This window comes from Pristiophorus japonicus, chromosome 2 (genome assembly GCF_044704955.1).
Source record: "Pristiophorus japonicus isolate sPriJap1 chromosome 2, sPriJap1.hap1, whole genome shotgun sequence".
Lineage (NCBI taxonomy): Eukaryota > Metazoa > Chordata > Chondrichthyes > Pristiophoridae > Pristiophorus > Pristiophorus japonicus.
Genome location: NC_091978.1, coordinates 211,609,486 through 211,631,590, shown reverse-complemented (window position 1 = coordinate 211,631,590; position 22,105 = coordinate 211,609,486). Strand labels below are relative to the sequence as shown.

General features: G+C 42.3%; 1 protein-coding gene across 1 annotated transcript in view; it reads right to left on the bottom strand.

Annotated features, from left to right (window-relative positions):
- The window catches only part of prom1a (prominin 1a), a 207,660-nt gene that overhangs the window by 33,261 nt on the left and 152,294 nt on the right, over positions 1-22,105 (bottom strand). Inside the window, exons 19-25 of the mRNA XM_070861197.1 lie at positions 19,641-19,694; positions 14,460-14,540; positions 14,255-14,323; positions 2,524-2,613; positions 2,288-2,403; positions 1,232-1,255; positions 616-684 (exon numbers count right to left, since the gene is read on the bottom strand). Of these exons, the coding sequence (XP_070717298.1) occupies positions 616-684; positions 1,232-1,255; positions 2,288-2,403; positions 2,524-2,613; positions 14,255-14,323; positions 14,460-14,540; positions 19,641-19,694 (503 nt within the window). The remainder of the gene's footprint in view (positions 1-615; positions 685-1,231; positions 1,256-2,287; positions 2,404-2,523; positions 2,614-14,254; positions 14,324-14,459; positions 14,541-19,640; positions 19,695-22,105) is intronic.

The window sequence follows — 22,105 nt, the reverse complement described above, 5'->3', positions numbered from 1 at the left end:
AATGCAACTCACAAGTTTTAGGATGCATCCTTAGAACATCTCCTCGAGATGATCGTGCATTTGGAACATACATTATTTGTGGAGAGTTACAAATTACTATATCGATATCTATTTTTAAATTCATCCCATAGACTAAAATTAGCCAGATTTCCACATAAAATGCAAGCACACAATCCAATCCAAAGCAATGACTGTGTCGACATGCATCTTTTAGGTTATTTTCATGAAATTATGGATCAAAAAATATTGAAGAAATTCATAATTTCAGTGAAAGAAGTAATATATTAGCTTGTAAAAATATTTTTAATATAAGCGTTTTTGGGTAATGGTCAAATATTCCTGCATAGCCTAAAGTTGTCATATTAATGCCATGTTTTGGTCACATCAAACATTTCCATTTGCTGCGGAGCACAGTATATTGAGTGATCAGCTTATTACATCTATAAATGAACACATCATACTCATGCTGGTTAGTCTTATAAAAGCATGCAAAAGTTAGAGACTTTTCAATTGTTAGCTTGAGCAGGGAAACACTTTCAGTAATTAAAGATAAAATTCAATACCTTGAAAAAAAACAAAAAGTAACATGCATAGATTCACTCTAAGGCCATTTACCTCATAAACACTGGACTTTGAAAATCAAGTGAGTGCTCATTATGATAACCATTACTACCATTTTCCAAACTGCAACAAAAAGATTATACAATATGCATGGGAAAAAAAAATCAAAGCTTGGGATTTCAATATAGATTTTTTTTTAAACTGCATGAAGTAAAATGGAAAATGAAATATGTCTGTGATGCTATAACTATTTCACATTAATCACAAAACAAAAGAAAACTAAACTACTTCCATTTTTATATCTGAAATTTTATCCTCTATTAAAAGGTATCTAAATAGACATGAAATACACTGCATCAAAACATATAGAAGTTATTTTATAATAAAACGCAGTTAACATTTACATGCAGGTTAATCTATTTTGCAGGCAAAAATAAGTCAAAGCATCTATGCAAATGATTCAGGTGCATTGCACAATATTTTGTTCAATTCTTTTTCCCCTGAAGATTGCGCTCATTATGTGTTATACATTTACGTGCAATTCAAATTATTCTGTCTCAATACACAGCTGAATTTCCCCCAAAGTTTTGGTATAACCTTGAGTATGTCAGTTTACAACCGATTATCTTGTCAAGCTTACAAACTGCATCAGTATGAAATAAATTCTTACTTTTTCATGGGAATATTCTCAACACTACAAAAATACAAGAAATAGGAACATTGTTAATATGCACACAAATATTAAAGCAGTGCTTATATTTTTGCTGAGGACAATACCAATGTGCAAATTTTATGTGGAGCTAAAGCATTTACATCAACTCTACTCACTCAGTTTCCTAACATTTAATGTGAATTTATTACAGAAAAAAATACATGTAGTAGCCTTACGATAGAATAGAAACAAGATTGAAAACAAAAATAAAATGTGAAAATTTTTCAAAATCCAATGTGCATTAAAGCCATGATTAAAAGCAGCAATGATTGCTTAAAAAAAAGCAGAACTGAAAATAAGTGGAAAGGGTATCAATGGTTATCACAAAGTAAAATGCCAAGTCCCTGAGACAGAAGAACTGTAGAGGAGAAAAGGAAGATATAGGATTTAGGTACTAACAATTAGTAAATCAATCAATGGTTCAAATTAGCTCTCTACATTATTTACAAAGAGCCAACATAGGAAACCCTTGGAGAAATACAAGACGACAAAGAATTAAGTAGGAGAAAAATACTACAAGCAAAACCATTATTTTTGCCCAACACAAGAAAAAAAATCTCGTCAGTCCAAAACAAGAAAATACAAATTAAAAGAAAAATTGTATCATTAGCTGTCCCTGGATAGTCTGTTTGTCCTATGGTATCTAAGTTATGGAACTAGCACAAGAAAAAACTATCATAGGAGAATAGCTGCTCAAATTTAGTTCACTTTAGTTTGTTGTGAAATTTTAATTTGGAGAAAGGATTTTGTTTCTTGTACAAGGGGCAGATTCGCTTTGTGGATTTTACCCCCAGCCTTGCCATTCAATCATTCATTAAGCTCCACTGAATATTCATCAAGAATTATCGACAAAATTAATTTTAGTTAGAAATGCTACAAGTGTAGAAAAGGCCAGCATTTTCAGAAAAATTCCCAAATATAAATAGGAGTTAACAATTCCTTGTGTTTTAAAAACATACAAACACAAAAGGGAACATTAGGAAAGTAGAAGAAACATTTTTTTGATCTACTCACTCATCGTATACATCCTCTGTATCCATCCGCCGATAGAATTTGGCTAGTTTCACAGCAATTATAATATTTGGAATTAAAAATACTGTACAGCATCCAAGGCTAAACCAAAAACCATTCTAAAGAAAGCAATGGAGAAAGAAAATACAGAAACCAGTTATTTCTAGATAGTCAAAAGCATGACAAAAAATTACTCAAAAAGTAGCATGCGTCATACAATTGGTGGAATTTCTTTTTACCAGAGAATCCACTATAAAACCGCACAGTATCATATCAATTGTATCCACTGCATTAGCAATCGGCTTACAGACTGCAACCTCATTCTTAATCTGAAAAATTAAAGAGAACATATTTTATTTCTTGAGGAAAAAGAATCCAAAAAGAAAAATTGATAGCTGTTTAATGTTAATTAATTTGACCTTTTTTATTTAAATGGCATTGCTCATTAAAGGAAGTGGCAAAGAATGCCTAAATACCTCCTCAATGATTGGTGGAGGTTGGGAGGAGAAGGGAGAGAAAGAGGAAGCAGTCACACACCATCCTGACTTGGACAATTTCCTTCATCATTGCTGGAACGCCCTACCTAACAGCATTGTGGGAGCATCTTCACCACAGACTGCAGCAGTTCAAGAAGTCAGCCCACCACCACCTTCTCGAGGGCAACTAGGAATGGGCAATAAATTCCGGCCTTGCCAGCAACACCCATACCCAGAGAATGAATTACAAATAATGAGAGAGTGACCGCAGGCCTGCTTGTGCACCTAGGGGTGCATATGATGATAGGTGGAGGCAGAAGCGAAGTAGAGGCACAGAACAACAAATTGTACTGATATACAGAACCTTTATAACATTCAAATAAATCTCAAACACCTTGCAAAATAATAAAATAAATTGAATATCAAACCAGAAGAGTGATCTTGGGAGTGCTGACTGAAGGGTTGAATGAAAAGATATACGAGAGAAAAAGGTGGAAGAGTTTTATGATATATCCTTATGACATCACTAAAGTGCACACACGCAAGATGCTTCAATCTGGAACTTGGTTTTATTGTAAACATCAGCAGTTGCATTACCACAGTAGTCTACTAGGTGAAGCAATAGCCCACTAGGTTGAGCTTTATATTACACTTCTCCCTCCTTAATGAAGTAATCGTAACAAAATCATCATCATACATAACTTGCATGGTTATGAACATAACAAAAGATATGGACTTATTTTTCCATATTTACAAATCAAACTTGTTTTCTGTTTCGAAGAGCATAGCTTCACTCTTGAACAGAACCTTCGAAACATGGCATCAACCTTAGATTCATTCTAGGCTGAGCATGAGGAGAGTTTTCCTCTAAGGGTAACCCTTGACCTACATTTTGACTCTACAACTTCAGACTGTTTGTCTGCACGACTCATACTTCAATTCTGATTTTCTCTTGGACTTGTTTCTCGTACTTCTGATGTCGGATTTGCTACCGATACTCTACTTGTAACAAGACTATCTGACTCATCAGAAATAATCGAATCATTCCCAACTTTTAACTTCTTCCACATCTGCAGGTAAAATATGATCAATGTGAACAAACCTAACCTTTCCATGATCAAACATCTTGACCAAATATGTGCAAGGGCCACATTCTCGGGTTGGCAATCAGTAACCAGTGGGGTGCCGCAGGGATCACTGCTGGGACCCCAACTATTTACAATCTATATTAACGACTTGGAAGAAGGGACAGAGTGTGACATAGCCAAGTTTCCTGACGATACAAAGATGGGAGGAAAAGCAATGTGTGAGCAAGACACAAAAAATCTGCAAAAGGACACAGACACGCTAAGTGAGTGGGTAAAAATTTTGCAGATGGAGTATAATGTTGGAAAGTGTGAGGTCATGCACTTTGGCAGAAAAAAAAAAATCAAAGAGCAAGTTATTATTTAAATGGAGAAAGATTGCAAAGTGCCGCAGTACAGCGGGATCCGGGGGTACTTGTGCATCAAACACAAAAGGTTAGTATGCAGGTATAGCAAGTAATCAGGAAGGCCAATGGAATCTTAGCTTTTATTGCAAAGAGGATGGAGTATAAAAGCAGGGAAGTCTTGCTATAGTCGTACAGGGTATTCGTGAGGCCACACCTGGAATACTGTGTGCAGTTTTCGTTTCCATATTTACGAAAGGATATACTTGCTTTGGAGGCAGTTCAAAGAAAGTTCACAAGGTTGATTCCAGAGATGAGGGGTTTGACTTATGAGGAAAGGTTGAGTAGGTTGGGCCTCTACTCATTGGAATTCAGAAGAATGAGAGGTGATCTTATCGAAACGTATAAGATTATGATGGGGCTTGACAAGATGGATGCAGAGAGGATGTTTCCACTGATGGGAGAGACTAGAACTAGAGGGCACGATCTTAGAATAAGGGGCCACCCATTTAAAACTGAGATGAGGATAAATTTCTTCTCTGAGGGTTGTGGATCTATTCGTTGTCTCAGAGAGCTGTGGAAGCTGGGACATTGAATAAATTTAAGACAGAAATAGAGTTTCTTAAACGATAAGGGAATAAGGGGATATGGAGAGCAGGCAGGGAAGTGAATCCGAGTCCATGATCGGATCAGCCATGATCGTATTAAATGGCGGTGCAGGCTCGAGGGGCTGTATAGCCTACTCTTGCTCCTACTTCTTATGTTCTTATATCTTCACGACTCTTCCCGGTAACCACTTTAACCATTTATAGTGATGGTTCTTCACTCTCACCTTCTGATTCAATTTCACCTCTCTCTTACTCTACCTCTATCGTGATTTTTTTTCTGTCTTGATTGTTTCTCTTCCACTGACGTGCCAAGTTTAACAACGAGAACCTGGCTCGTGGCTGTCGTTTGAGAACAACTCTACTGGTGTTCTATCAATAGTTGTATGTGGAGTATTACGATAAGTAATGAGAAAATTTGTGGTTCAATGACAATTGTAATTTCTTTGGATTTGGATCCAACATTTGCTTGAAGTGGGCATGTTTTACAATTTGTATTGTGTGCTCTGCTGCACCATTTGAAGCAGGGTGGTACGGTGGAACTTTGGTATGTTTCACATTATTTCTGCTCATGAACTGTGCGAATGCTTCTGAACAAAATTGCAGCCCATTATCAGACACAATTTCTTCTGGGAGGCCATATGAAGAAAACAATCTTCGCAAATTATCTAGTGTTTTAATTGTTATTTTCCGCATCAGAAGCAACTCTACCCACTTCGAATGGCTATCAATCACAATGAAGAATTGTTGTCTTTCTAGCTCAGCAAAATCTATATGAAACCTTTGCCACACCGTGGGAGGCCATTTCCATGGCTGTAATGGTACTGATGGTGGTTTCTTGCTTATCGATTGACATGCTGTACACTGACGAACAATGTACTCTATCTCTTTATCTAGACCTGGCCACCATAAGTAACTGCATGCAAAACTCTTAGTCAAACGCATTCCCAGATGCTGGTCATGAAGATCTCCAAATAATTTGGACTGGAATTTATTTGGGATAACCACTCTTGCACCCCACATAATACAATCTTTATCCACGGACAATTCGTTTCTACGAATGAAGTATGGATGAATATCTTTCTCTGATACCTGGTTTGGCCAGCCATTAGCTATATAATCACACACCTTTGACATAACTGGGTCACGTTTGTTTGCTCCACCAATCTCTTCAGCTGTGACGGATCAATGTATGAAAAATAGAATACCTCTTTCCTATTGGGTGTAACTTGTGATGGGGATGCAACCTGCACATAGCATCAGCATTTCCATCTGACTTAGATACAACAATGGGTGTAGCCCAATTACATAGATCTACCTTAGAGATAATGTTCTCAGTCTCTAGTCTTTTGAGTTCTTGCTCAACTTTCTCCTTGAGTGTGTATGGTATGGGATGTGGCTTGCAGTAAACTGGTCTAGCATCCTTCTGCAATTGACACTTGCCTTGAAGCTTTGGATCAGACTGTTCTGAGGAACACGTTTGGATACTGTTTGATGACATCATCCTTCTTTGCAAATCTCATTTCAACATGAAAAATCTCATTGCAATTCATTTCAGTGATCCCAAACCAATCTCTACCCTTTAAGGCAGGCTTGTCTTCTGACACTACTAAGAGAGGCAAACACTGAACTGATCCTTGTATTTCACCAGTACGGTGATACGTCCTACCACAGGGATTTTCTCTCCAGAGTAGCCTCGCAGCACTACCCGACTTCACCAGTGGAAAATTACTCAACTTGTTGAGAAAGAGCAATTCCAGTACCACAATCACCAGTGTTGATTTCCATGGGTATCCTGCAATGTCTACTTGGATGATGATACTTTATGAATCGTTGTTAGATACCCTCGTGCTCCTGATGACATGCATCGCCAGAACCTCCTCGTCCTGTTGCTTCTCTTCAATGTATGTAGTCTCTTGCAATTGCTACTTGAAACATTGAACATGGATTTATTCTTCAGTCGGCATGCCTTTGTAAGATGCCCAGTTTTCTTGCAGAACACTCTGCCTTATCATATGGGCAGTTTTGAGCAATGTGTTGTCCCAGGAACCAATAGCACGACTTCGAAGTATTATTTCCGCGGCCAGTTGCTGAGGCCTTGGGGCCCAACTGCATTTTACTTTTAACCTGCAGGCGATTAACCTCGACTGGCAATAGCATGAAATTCTTGAGAGTATTGGTCGGCCATATCCATTGACATAGCTGTCGGACAAGCTAAATCAAAAGTCAAGTTAAGAGTTGTCAACAACTTTCTTCTGATTGCTTCATTTTTCATCCCACAAAGCGGTCACACAATGCTAGGTCCTGAAAGTTTCCAAAACAACAGTGAATGGATAGTTTATTTAAAGCTGCAATGTACTCACTGATAGTCTCGTCATTTAACTGATCTCATGTTCCAAAACCATAACTTTAAGCAATTTCCAGGGGCTCAGGACTGTAGTGCTGAATCTCCAAGTGTTATGTCCTTTGGCTTGACGGGAACAAGCACATTTTTCAGGGTTTTATACACCTCGGGGCCAGCTTCAGTCAAGAAAATAACTATTTCTTTCTAAAACCACCTGGTTCCGTTTTCATCATTGGGGTCTTCAATGATACTTCGCGGTGAAAAACATTTCTATCTGCTCCACATACACTCCGAAAGTCTCTCAGTCACAATGGAACTCACCCAGGCGCCCTATTATTCCCATAGGCGCGGCCATCTAGACTCTTCAGTTCAACCAAAGTGTGCTTGTAATTTACCTTGGATTTTTAGCTGTGCTGCAAAACAAAGAACCTCTCAAAGTCTCTGTCAGTTGACTGGATGATCCACCAACAAAAATTTCAGCTAGGGAATCCGATTATCCTATCTTCATCACCAATGTGATATATCCTTACGACATCACTAAAGCACACATACTCAAAATGGAAATTGCTTTTATCGTGGGGTGCTTGGGTTATCATGCGTTCCTTCTGCTGTTTGCGCTTGGCTTCCACCTGCTCCCGACGAAGAGACTCGAGGTGTTCGACGCCTTCACGAATGCTTCTCCTCCACTTTAAGCAGTCTTGGGCCAGGGATTCCCAGGTGTCGGTGGGGATATTGCACCTTTTCAAGGAGGCTTTGAGGGTGTCCTTCAAGCATTTCCTCTGCCCACCTGGGACTCGCTTGCCATGTCAGAGCTCTGAGTAGAGCACTTGTTTTGGGAGTCTAGTATAGGGCATGCGGAGAATGTGACCCATCCATTGGAGCTGATCGAACGTGGTCAATGCTGCGACGCTGGCCTGAGCGAGAACACCAACGTTGGTGCGCCTACCCTGCCAATGGATTTGCAAGATCTTGCGGAGGCAATGTTGGTGGTACTTCTCCAGTGTTTTGAGGTGCCTGCTGTACATAGTCCATGTCTGTGAGCCATACAGGAGGGTGGGTATCACTACTGCTCTGAAGACCATGAGCTTGGTGCCAGGGTTGAGGCCCTGGTCTTCAAAAAGCCTCTTCCTCAGGCGACTGAAGGTTGCACTGGCACACTGAAGGCGGTGTTGGACTTAGTCAGCGATATCTGCCCTTGTTGACAGTAGGCTTCCGAGGTATGGAAAATGGTCCATGTTGTCCAAGACCTCGTCATGAATCTTGAGAATCGGGGGGACAGTACTATGTGGCAGGGGCGGGTTGATAGAGTACCTTTGTCTTCATCATAAGCAGTCCCTTGGAATCGAGGAAGACTTGCTTTCATTCTTATGAGTTCTTAGGTGGCTGAACAGTCCAATATGAGAACCACAGCATCTGTCACAGGTGGGGCAGATAGTCATTGAGAGAAGGGGTGGGTGGGACTGGTTTGTCACATGTTCTTTCCACAGAGCTTGTTTTCTGCATGCTCTTGGAGATGAGACTCGAGGTGCTCAGCGCCCTCCTGGATGCACTTCCTCCACTTAGGGCGGTCTCTGACCCGGGACTCCCAGGTGTCAGTGGGGAGGCTTTGAGGGTTGCCTTGTAATATTTCTTCTGCCCACCCCACCTTTGACTCATTTGCCATGAAGGAGTTCAGAGTAGAGCACTTGCTTTGGGAGTCTTGTGTCAGGCATGCAAACAATGTGGCCTGCCCAGCAGAGCTGATCAAGTGTGGTCAGTGCTTCAATGCTGGGGATGTTGGCCTGGCCGAGGATGCTGATGTTGGTGCGTCTATCCTCCTAAGGGATTTGTAGGATCTTGCGGAGACATCGTTGGTGGCATCTCTCCAGCGACTTGATGTGTCTGCTGTACATGATCCATGTCTCTGAGCCATACAGGAGGGCGGGTATTACTACAGCCCTGTAGATCATGAGCTTGGTGGCAGTTTTGAGGGTCTGGTCTTTGTCTTACAGATGGTTAATGTAACACCAATATTCTCGTACGCTTCGGTGAAGTGATGACAATGGTTTGGAGTTCGACCTCCGAGTGTGCGCAAACGTCTGCATACTGTAATTCAATGATGAGGATGGGACAACCTTGGATCTGGACTGGAGGTGACGGAGGTTGAACAGTTTCCCGTTTGTTCTGTAGATTAGCTCCACTCCAGCAGGGAGTTTATTGAGGGCGAGATGGAGCATTGTAGCAAGGAAGATCGAGAAGAGTGTTGGTGCGATGACACAGCCTTGCTTGACCCCGGTCCGCACGTGTATTGGGTCTGTGGTGGATCAGTTGGTCAGGATCACGGCTTGCATGTCATCGTGAAACAGGTGGAGGATGGCGACGAACTTTTGAGGGCAGACGAATTTGAGGAGGACACTCCATATTCCCTCCCGGTTGACAGTGTCAAAGGCTTTTATGAGGTCAAAGGTGGCCATGTACAGAGGTTGGTGCTGCTCCCTGATTCTTTCTTGAATTTGATGTGCGGTGAAGATCAGGTCCAACGTGTCCCTTAGTGGGCGGAATCCACATTGCGACTCTGGAAGCAGCTCTTCAGCCACTGGGAGAAGGCGATTGAGGAGGATTCTTGCGATGACTTTCCCTGTGGCAGACAGCAGGGAAATTCCTCTGTAGTTACTGCAGTCGGACTGGTCACCTTTCTTGAAGATGGGCACAATTACAGCGCCCGAGCTCCCCTGGCATGCTCTCCTCCTTTCAAATAAGAGAATTGAGTTCCTGGATTCATGCCAGTAGTGTTTCTCCGCCGTGATTTAGTGCTTCGGCGGGGATTCCATCTGCTCCCAAGGCCTTGTTGTTCTTCAGTTGTCTATATTACAGGTTTAAAGGAGGGGTTCTGGACTGTAGGACCGAGGTAACTGGATATTCCGCTACCAATGGTAGACAGAGTCAGAAGACGACAAGGTATGGGAAGGAAAATATATCTGAGGGAGGTTGGGCTTCCTGGAGGGATTTGAAGATGGCAAATGATACTTAGAGTTGATGGTGGATAGGCAATGGCAAACCTTTAAAGATCATATGGACGAAGTTCAGAAATTGCACATCCCTGTCTGGAGTAAAAATAAAACGGGGAAGGTGGCTCAACCGTGGCTAACAAAGGAAATTAAGAATAGTATTAACTCCAAAGAAGAGGCATACAAATTAGCTAGAAAAAGCTGCAAACCGGAGGACTGGGAGAATTTTAGAATTCAGTAGAGGAGGACAAAGGGTTTAATTAAGAGGGGGAAAATGGAGTATGAGAGGAAGCTTGCCGGAAACATAAAAACTGACTGCAAAAGCTTCTATAGATATGTGAAGAGAAAAAGATTAGTGAAGACAAACGTAGGTCCCTTGCAGTCAGATTCGGGTGAATTTATAATGGGGAACAAAGAAATGGCAGACCAACTGAACACGTACTTTGGTTCTGTCTTCAGAAAGGAAGACACAAATTACCTTCTGGATATATTAGGGGACCGAGGTCTAGTGAGAAGGAGGAACTGAAGGTTATCCTTATTAGACGGGAAATTGTGTTAGGGAAATTGACGGGATTGAAGGCCGATAAATCTCCAGGGCCTGATAGTCTACATCCCAGAGTACTTAAGGAAGTGGCCCTAGAAATAGTGAATGCATTGGTGAAAATTTTCCAACAGTCTATCGACTCTGGATCAGTTCCTATGGACTGGAGGGTTGCTAATGTAACACCACTTTTTAAAAAAGGAGGGAGAAAACAGGTAATTGTAGACTGGTTAGCCTGACATCGGTGGTAGGGAAAATGTTGGAATCAATCATTAAGGATGAAATAGCAGCGCATTTGGAGAGCAGTGATACGATTGGTCCAATTCCGCATGGATTTATGAAAGGGAAATCATGCTTGACAAATCTGCTGGAATTTTTTGAGGATGTAACTAGTAGAATGGACAAGGGAGAACACCAGTGGATGTGGTGTATTTGGACTTTCAAAAGGCTTTTGACAAGGTCCCACACAGGAGATTGGTGTGCAAAATCAAAGCACACGGTATTGGGGATAATGTACTGACGTGGATAGAGAACTGGTTGGCAGACAGGAAGCAGAGAGTCGGGATTAACGGGTCTTTTTCAGAATGGCAGGCAGTGACTAGTGGAGTGCCACAGGGCTCAGTGCTGGGACCCCAGCTCTTTACAATATATATTAATGATATAGATGATGGAATTGAGTGTAATATCTCCAAGTTTGCAGATGACATTAAACTGGGTGGTGATGTGAGCTGTGAGGAGGACGCTAAGAGGCTGCAGGGTGACTTGGACAGTTTAGGCGAGTGGGCAAATACATGGCAGATGCAGTATAATGTGGATAAATGTGAGGTTATCTATTTTGGGGGCAAAAACACGAAGGCAGATTATCAGAATGGCAGCAGATTAGGAAAAGGGCAGGTGCAGCGAGACCTGGGTGTCATGGTTCATCAGTCATTGAAAGTTGGCATGCAGGTACAGCAGGCGGTGAAGAAGGGGAATGGTATATGTTGGCCTTCATAGTAAGGGTATTTGAGTATAGGAGCAGGGAAGTCTTGCTGCAGTTGTACAGGGCCTTGGTGAGGCCCCACCTGGAATATTGTGTTCAGTTTTAGTCTCCTAATCTGAGGAAGGACGTTCTTGCTATTGAGGGAGTGCAGCGAAGGTTCACCAGACTGATTCCAGGGATGGCTGGACTGGCATATGAGGAGAGACTGGATCAACTAGGCCTTTATACACTGGAGTTCAGAAGAATGAGAGGGGATCTCATAGAAACATATAAGATTCTGACTGGACTGGACAGGCTAGATGCGGGAAGAATGTTCCCGATGTTGGGGAAGTCCAGAACCAGGGGACACAGTATTAGGATAAGGGCAGGCCGTTTAGGACTGAGATGAGGAGAAACTTCTTCACTCAGAGTTGTTAGCGTGTGGAATTCCCTGCCACAGAGAGTTGTTGATGCCAGTTCATTGGATATATTCAAGAGGGAGATAGATATGGCCCTTTCGGCTAAAGGGATCAAGGGGTATGGAGAGAAAGCATGATCTTATTGAATGGTGGAGCAGGCTTGAAGGGCCAAATGGCCTACTCCTGCACCTATTTTCTATGTTTTCTATGTTTCTAACTTGTGTCCGTTTCCCAACTTAAAATTGACACGAGGGCCAATTTTGGAGAACAATTTTTGCGCCCCAAGGATGCCTGGAAAATAGCCGACTGGATATTATTTCAGGCCATTTTTCAGGCGTCCCCCAGCGTCCGCTTAACACAGGCATATGCAAATGAGGGGCCTAACATCTGTTTCAAGTTCCATGGCATAGATTGGATTCCGATAAACGAAGCAGGCTGGACCTGCTCACTACAGGATCCCTCAGCAGTAGTCGTTGCAGCCCCCATCAAAAGGCGCATTAAAAAAATTTAACTTGTAAAAAATGTTCATGAGGTGCCAGTAGGAGCAACAGTGCATCCCCGACTCTACAGTGCTGCTGATTAAATACCTTCTCCCCCACCCCATTGCTATTCCACCCCCCACCCTTCATGGTAACCAGCCCGTCATTCACCTCTATCAAATGCGTGAGCTTCCTGTCGAGGCACAACACGTGCCAGTAGGTCGCCTAGTTGAAGTTAATGAGGCCAGAGGCCCAATTTCTGACTGACCTCTGACCTCTTGGTTGGGGTGCACACTCTGTAGACTAGTGCAATTTCATGCACAAAAAAAGGGCTTAAAGAATTTCAACCTCAGAGATTTAAAATTTAATGCATGGAGCTACAGGAACCCAGTATAGATTTGCGAGGAATGGGGTGATGGGCGTGCAGAGCTTAGTACAAGACAGATTGCAAGCAGCTGAAGGAAGGTCAGCAAAGTACCAAGTCACCTATTCACTCTCTCGAATAGCAATGACATGATGAAAGCACAAGGAGAATGTGCTGGAATTTTTTTTTAAACTTGCAACTACTTGTGCGTATTGGGATCTCAGAAAACTTGCTTTAATTATTCCCCAGAACGGTTCCTTCGAAACATACGGAAGTGTAAGCTACAAATGGAAATAACAATGAAAATAGGATGGAATAAATAAAAACAATAAAAGTGAGAAGGCTATCAATCAAATAATAGAAACAAGAGGTGATTAAAGACAAAAAAATAAATTAGAGGAGGGGAGAGAAGAAAAGTCCTTATGAGATTTAGAGATATTGGCCCTGAAATTCCCATGTCCTGGGTCCGTACGAAGTTCCTATGGACCCGGGAAGGCATCGGAAAAGCCGGGTTTCAGCACGCAAGTTTCTGGCCTGATAGATCATCCGCAGATCAGGAGTGAGGACAAGATTTCCGATATTGACAAATATCTTGCCCTGCAAATGTCCATTAAAATCTTGCGCCTGAAAAAACAGGCGTATAGCCTACTTTTACAGGCACAAGTGTTTGAAAATACACAAACATAAAAATAAAGTTATAAAAACACATTTTATTTTTAAAAACCCTCCCCACTACGGTAAGTTTATTTTAAGGCTTCATTAAAAAAACTTATATAAAAAATATTTTCCCGACTCTTTTTTAAAAGAACTTTAATTTAAATGAACTTTAATTTAAATATGTAGTTTATTTTCTATTTTTTATTTGTGTGTTGGGTGTTTGGGGATGGGGGGTTTCCTCATTCACAGTAATAGGAGTTCCAGACTTACGGAACCCCGATTACTATGAATGAGAATCTATACTTCACCTGATTGGCTGCTGTCTCCAGATCCCGGCCTGGGCACATCCCCATGTGCACATACTGCGACGCGCAGTCACGGGAGGCCTCAGGCTCAGAAGTTCCAACAGGCGCGGCAGCAACAGGTAAGTGTGCATCTTTTTTCTCTTTTTCTGTTGTTTGCCCTTGGGAAGAGCTCGAATGGAATTTCAGGGCCAATGATTTTGATTAACCTTTCTTTAACCGGCTCCACACAAAAACATTTCAGTATTTTGAAACATTAGGTTAGCTCATGTAAAGCAGTACTAGTGAGTTAAAAATCGCACTAGACTTGCAACTAACTGATGAAAAGCCATCAAAATAAATATGGCAAAACAATATTCGAAAGACGAAGCTTCCTTAAACGTAACACAGGCACGACAATACTCACAGTGTCCTTGGTCCACTCGACATATTCATTGAAGTAGCCAGTTAAAGTCTTGACGTAATGACGGATTTCCTGGGAGAGATATGCATTTTAGAAAATGTCATTGGTAATTTAAAGCAGAGTAAGCATGTAGCTCGTTTTCATCACATGGTCCACATTTTATACGCTAAAGATGGCATATTCTGGTAAAAGGTCAAGAACACATTACCTGCTTTACAATGATGGTACCATTGTTGTTGATTAGGGACTGAGTTGCTTCAACAGCATTAATTATACCTTCCACTTTAATCTGTGGAAAGTAACAGAAATTACATAGAATGTACAGCACAGAAACAGGCCATTCGATCCATACTTGTGCCACACGAGCCTCCTCTCACCTTCTTCATCTAACTATCAGCATAACCTTCTATTCCTTTATCTCTCATGTGTTTCTCTAGCTTTCCCTTAAATACATCTATGCTATTCGCCTGAAAGATTATTTATGGTAGCGAATTCAACATTCTAACCATTCTCTGGGTAAAGAAGTTTCACCTGAATTCACGACTGGATTTATTAATGATTATCTTATATTTATGGCCCCTAGTTTTGGTCTAATTTTTGTGTAAGAACATTACATTTTTGAAAGGAGGGCAGTGAACTCAGAGGAGTATAATGAATTGAGATGTAGGGTGGAATCACTTAGGTTGATGCGAAGACTGAGGGAGGAAAGCAGTGAAGATATCTCTATTATCTAGGGGCTGAATTTGCAGTCCCTACGGGAGCATATGAGGTGTACATGCGCCCGTGGGAGCTCCGCGTGGGTTTAGGCACGCACTGTGCACGTGCCGAAATCTGGAACTTGCGATCGGTCAAGAATTCTTTTGACAGATCGTACATATCTTACAGAAATGGACATTCACTGTCGGAGAATTGGCATATTTGCCCAACTATCTGCCAGTGAATGCCCTTGAAATTCTTAAGTTTGGTGGCCTGCTTTTACATAACATAAGAAATAGGAGTAGGAGTAAGCCATTTGGCCCCTCGAGCCTGCTCCACCATTCAATAAGATCATGGCTGATCTGATCTTGGCCCCAACTCCACTTCCCTGCCCCCTCACCCCCATAACCCTCGACTCCCTCATCATTCAAACATCTGTCTATCTCCATCTTAAATATATTCAATGACCCAGTCTTCACAGCTCTTAGGGGCAGAGAATTCTAAAGATTCACGACCCTCAGGGGAAATTCCTCCTCATTTTCATTTTAAATGGGTGACCCCTCATTCTGAAATTATGCCCCCTAGTTCTAGATTCCCCCATGAGGGGAAACATCCTCTCTGCATCTATCCCGTCAGAATCTGATACATTTCAATAAGATCATCTCTCATTCTTCTAAACTCTAATGAGTATAGGCCTAACTTTGCTTCACAAGACAATCCCTCCATCTCAGGAATCAATCTCATGAACCTTCTCTGAACTGCCTCCAAAGCAAGTATATTCTTCCTTAAATAAGGAGAACAAAACTATATGCAGTACTCCAAGTGTGGTCTCACTAACGCCCTGTACTTCCCTACTTTTACACTCCATCCCCCTTGCAATAAAGGCCAACATTCCATTTGCTTTCTGAATGACTTGCTGTACCTGCATGCTAACTTTTTGTGTTTTATGTACAAGGACCCCCAGATCCCTCTGTACCTCAGCATGTTGTAATCTCTCACCATTTAAATAATAATTAGCTTTTTTATTTTTCCGACCAACATGGATAACTCACATTTTACCACATTATACTCCATCTGCCAAATATTTTCTCACTCACTTAGTCGATCTATATCCCTTTGCAGATTCTTTGCATCCTCCTCACAACTTGCTTTCTCACCTATTTTTGTATCAGCAAATTTGGCTACATTACACTCGGTCCTTTCATCCAAGTCATTAATATAGATTGTAAATAGTTGAGGCTCCAGCACTGATCCCTGTGGCACCCCACTAGTTACAGTTTACCAACTTGAAAATGACCCATTTATCCCGACTCTCTGTTTTCTGTAAGTTAGCCAATCCTCTATCCATGCTAATATATTACCCCCAACCCCATGAACTCTTATCTTGTGCAGGAACCTTTTATGTGGCACTTGGTTCCCCTTTATCCACCCTGTTCGTTGGATCCTCATCTTTGCTGACAGTTATGAAATATCTCCTTAAATGTCTGCCCCTGCTCATCTACCGTCTTACCCTTTAATGGATTTTCTTAGTCCACTTTCACCAACTCTGCCTTAATACCTTTGTAATTGCCTTTATTTAGTTCACAACACTAGTTTGAGACCTAGCTTTCTCATCTCAAAACTAAATTTGTACCAGGTTATGATCACTCTTCCCTAGAGGATCCCACTCTTTTATATATTAAAACTCTGTCCATTAAGATAAGCTAATTTTTAGCCCCGTTAAAACATTAATTTTTATTTTCAAAACAATCATTAAAAAAATAATTAAATAGCATTTTAATTCATTTTAAATATAAATGTGTTTTTAAAATCTATTTATTGTGTTTGTGTATCTTTAGGGTATTCCCATTCATACTTATGGCAGCTCCATACAAACAGAACTCATCAAGTATGAATGGGGCTCCTCCTACTTTCATTGGTCAGGCCGGCCCACATGATCTCAGGGACGCTTGTGAAATGCCTGCGCCCTCGAGATACATGGGCCTCTACACAGACTTACATGCAGAGGCCCAGGACCGCAGGTCGCTGAAACTCCCGGATTTTTTCAGGTCGGAGGTTTCCGCCCACGGGAAGCCTCTGACCGCAATTTCTGCACCATTATTTTTATGATCCTTGGCTGGGTGGGAGGGAACAAGGATTTTAAATGAGAGATGCGAGGGGTAAAACAAGGTGAGATGCTCAAAGGAGGAGAAAGCGCTTGAGGAGTAGGGGAACTGACCAAGGTGCGTTATGGTGATGAGAACCACACTGTCATCACGGGGGTCTGGACAGGCAAATGGTGGAAGGTATAACCAGGTGGAGAAGCTTCATTTAGGGCTAAGGTGCCATCACCCCTCAACCAGGTTTCCATCAGGACCATAATGTCAAGGCAATCATCAACGATAAGCTCATGAATAGCAAGGGCCTTGTTCACATGTGAATAAACATTCTGGCGGGAGAGGGTCGGTGATGGCTGACCCACTGCCAGAATCCACAGGGCTGGCATCGGAGTTGGACAGGGAGGAAATTGGAAAGATTAGTCCCAGCGGATGTGCTGGGTGAGAAGGTCGGCGAGGGAGTAGGACGGGATAGTTGGTGTTCCTGCTCGTGTGGAGGCAGTGACAAGTTCCTCAAAGGGCCCTTTGGATGATGCCAAGAGGGTAACAGAGGGAAACTATAGTATTATCTAAGAGGGAGTAAAGGGACTGTGGCATGAGAGTAGGACGGTCGAAAAGTAATGAAGAGTTAAGGTAGGGATTTGGGAGGGCAGAGTACGCGAGAGAGGAAAAATCAAAGGAGGCATAACGACAGGAGAGAGTGGTCAGGAAGGGATAGAGAGAAAAGAAAAAGGGAGAAAAAAGTGGAAATAGAAATGATCGTCTCAGGTCTTGAGGGGCAGTTAAAATGCGCACATGAATGGACACAGAGAAAAACTCAAGTTACATAGGCCTGGTTTTGTAGTAATTTATAAGGATGCATTTTTCCTGGTACTAACAGGGAATAGGTTGGTGACAATACGAGGGAGTCAAGAGTTAAAATCAGAAGTTCCTTAGAGGGACTAAGTTGACAAAGGTAGGGTGGAGTTGGCATGGACCATCGACGAACTGGAGGATGGAGGTTATTTCCATCTGAACGAGGATTGAGGGGGAATGTGTAGAATTGGTTGTGGGGCAGAAAGATGGCAAAATTGGAGGTCATCCTAGATCAGAAGCGGCAGAGAAATGTAAACTAGCCAGAAACCAAAGCTGAAAATTAGTAGAACGAATTAGCCAGTCACAGGCTCAGCAGAGAACAGCAGCAGTGGGGAAGAGCTGTTGCTGACCAAAAGTGACTTAAAGATTTTAGCAGCACAACAGTAAATCAGAGACATAGTAACAGTGTAATCCAGTGCAGTCTAGTGTAAAGGCATAGTCTTGACGTCCAGAGAAGTTCAAGAATTCAGAAGCCAAATTTGAGAAGAGCTCCGGGCAGCTCAGTGAGAGAAGCAGAGAGCAGGCATTGGGGTTGGGGGAAGGGCAATAAGAACATAAGAAATAGGAACAGGAGTAGGCCATACAGCCCCTTGAGCCTGCTCCTCCATTCAATAAAATCATGGTTGATTCGATCATGGACTCAGGTCCACTTTCCTGCCGGCTTTCCATAAACCCTTATTCCCATATTGTTTCTGTCTTAAATTTATTCAATGTCCCAGCCTCCACAGTTCTCTGAGGCAGCACCTTCCACAGATTTACAATCCTCAGAAGAAATTTCTCCTCCTCTCAGTTTTAAATGGTGGCCCCTTATTCTAAGATTATGCCCTCTAGTTCTAGTCTCCCCTATCAGTGCAAACATCCTCTCTGCATCCACCTCGTCAAGTTCCCTCATAATCTTATACGTTTCGATAAGATCTCCTCTCATTCTTCTAAATTCCAATGAGTAGAGGCTCAACCTACTCAACGTCCTTCATCTCTGGAATCAACCTTGTGAACCTTCTCTGAACTGCCTCCAAAGCAAGTATATCCTTTTGTAAATATGGAAACCAAAACTGCACACAGTATTCCAGGTGTGGCCTCACCAATACCCTGTACAACTGTAGCAAGACTTCCCTGCTTTTATACTCCATCCCCTTTGCAATAAAGGCCAAGATTCCATTGGCCTTCCTGATCACTTGCTATACCTACATACTAACCTTTTGTGTTTCATGCACAAGTACCCCCAGGTCCCACTGGACTGCAGCACTTTGCAATCTTTCTCCATTTAAATAATAACTTGCTCTTTGATTTTTTCTGCCAAAGTGCATGACCTCACATTTTCCAACATTATACTCCAAATGGCGGTAATGGCGGTTTAAAATAGCAGTTAACTTGTAGCTAACTTGTAGTTAAGGCTAAAATGCATCAACTAAAAGAGCCAGCAGAACTTGAACAGTGGAAGTGAGGAGATTTGGGAGAGAAAGGACAAAGGATGGCAGCAAATTCCCATAGAGGTGAAGCAATGAGGAGCTTATGGAACTGCCGGCCTAGGAGCAACCATTTTCAAAAAAGGATAGCTCAATAGTAACATAGGCAGAGCTGAAAGCAGGTTCCCCCATCCAGCATTTCATTCAGCGTTGCCTAATCCAGAACAGGGCACAAAACGAGGAAAAAGAGCCAAGAAAATGCAATTTCAAAATAAATAATCTATTGAATTTTCAACAATGAAAGAATGTATCGACAAAACACATTAAATGATTTACCTTTAAATCTGCTGCGGAGTTTTGCAGTATTCCAATACTTTGATTCAGCATGGCCTATTAAAGTAAACAGATTAATTAAATCAGAAAGTATAACAAAAATGATAAATGTTAATAACTACAATGAAAGGGAGATTTTTACCCCCTGATGGATGTTGTAAATATTCACATTTTCTGGCTCCCAACTTTAATCCTTTGATGATTAATGCAATGCGGGTTTTAAACTGCAAGTAAAAAGTAGGATGCGTTTATTTGCAACACCAAAGGCTCTGATTGGTCCCCTTAGAGGATAAGATAGAACAGGCAGGGCTCACCCTCGCGGGTTAAGATCTTCCCCCCACTTCCCCAAACAAGTTCCTGTCCCCACCGCCCAAGTTCCTAACCTCCTCCCTTCCCAAGTTCCTGACCTCTCCTCTTCCTTCACCAACACCCCCCCCCACCCCCGCCCCCCGAATCCCTCTCCCTCAGATCTCTCCCTCTCCTCCCCTCCACTTCTCGCCATGTATCTAGTGAAGGGCCTGCCTTCTCCCACGGCGCCGAACCCTGGCCCATGCTGAACTGCAGCCACAACTGTGGGGAACTGCGCCTGCACGACCGGACCTTGGTGACAGCATGCATGTGCAGAAGGTCACAAAAATGTTTGTGCAGATAATCACTTTGTAAAAAGCATGTCATTAGACAAAGTGGTTGGTGATGGTCCCATGTACTATTTGCTGCCAAATGACGAATGGAAAATAATCTGATCCGGGGAGGGGATGGATAACTACACTGGCCTCTCTTGCACACCTCCTCAGCATTTGGTTAGAGAAACTCATTGGAAGATCTGGCTGCAAGATGACCCACCTTCTCATCTGGGAAATGATAGAGGGGAGATATGACCTTCGTTACTTCACTTCTGGAGGACCTAACAAACAGCAGGCAACATGATTTCAGAAGGCAAAGGTGCTGCTTGACCACTCGTCTTGAGGAAGTGACATCCCAAATGGTTTGTGGAAAGCCACATGAGGCAAAGTACCCAGACTAGCAAAAGGAATTTGACAAAACGTTCCACACAAAAGATTATTAGTTAAGCTCAAAGCTGTGGAGATTCATGATAAACCCCTGAAATGGATAAGAAACTAAGGAAGCTGAAAGAGACTTGGGAGTCTTAGTAAACATACTGCTCAACATGTCCAGCCAATGCAGAGCAGTAAAGCCAACAAAACATTGACATACATAGCCAGAATGGTAGAAGTCAGAGGAAGCGGTGTTCAAACTGCACATGCTCTGGTCAGACTGCACCTTGAATTAATCCAATTAAATATTTAACATTTTAGGGGTGCGTGTGCCACATTTTCATCAACAACATACATTTATATAGCGCCTTTAAAGTAGTAAAACATCTCAAGGTGTTTCACAGGAGTGTTATCAGGATCAATGGCAGTCTGAAAGCAGCAGACTATATAATGAGCAAGGGGGTGGGGTGGTTCCATGATAACCCTATTTGGGGGCCCCACAAATCTCAATACTGGTTCTGTGCATTTGATGCATGTTCTTTGGCTTTAAGATTGAGACCATCCGATCAGCTGCCTCTGCCACTTCCCTTCGCCCACAGGGCCAAACTTAATCTAAGTTTTCTCCCCTGCCCTAGCCCTGAACCGTTTTCCAGTTTCTCTCCGATCTCCCCTCTTGACCTCTCCACGCTCATCTTGTCCTTAAAAGAAAAACTTGGATTTCTATAGCGCCGTTCATGACCACCAGACGTCTCAAAGCACTTTACAGCCAATGAAGCACTTTTGAAGTGTAGTCACTGTTGTAATGTAGGAAATGCAGCAGTCAATTTGCACACAAGCAAGCTCCCACAAACAGCAATGTGATAATGACCAGATAATCTGTTTTTTGATTTTGATTGAAGGATAAATATTGGCAAGGATACTGGGGATAACTTCCTTGCTCTTCTTCGAAATAGTGCCATGGGATCTTTTACGTCCACTTGAGAGCGCAGACAAGACCACGGTTTAACGTCTCATCCTAAAGGCAGCACCTCTGACAGTGCAGCACTCCCTCAGCCCTGCACTGGAGTGTCAGCCTAGATTTTTTGTACTCAAGTCCCTGGAGTGGTACTTGAACCCACAACCTCTGACTCATAAGGCGAGTGTGCTACCCACTGAGCCATAGCTGACACTCAACTGAGACACACTTCCTGCTCCATTGACCCTATTGCTACCAAACTGCTGACCACCCAATTTCCTTTTCTGGCTCCCGCGTTAGCAGACATTAACGGTTCTCTCTCCTCAGCTACTGTCCCCCTCTCCTTCAAATCTGCCATCATCATTCCTCTCCTCAAAAAAAACCCTTGACTCACTGTCCTTGCAAAATATTGCCCCATCTGCAACCTCCCTTTCCTCTCCAAAGTCCTTTAACATGCCGTCGTCTCCCAAATCCGTACCCATCTTTCCCGCAACTCCATGTTTGAATCCATCCAATCC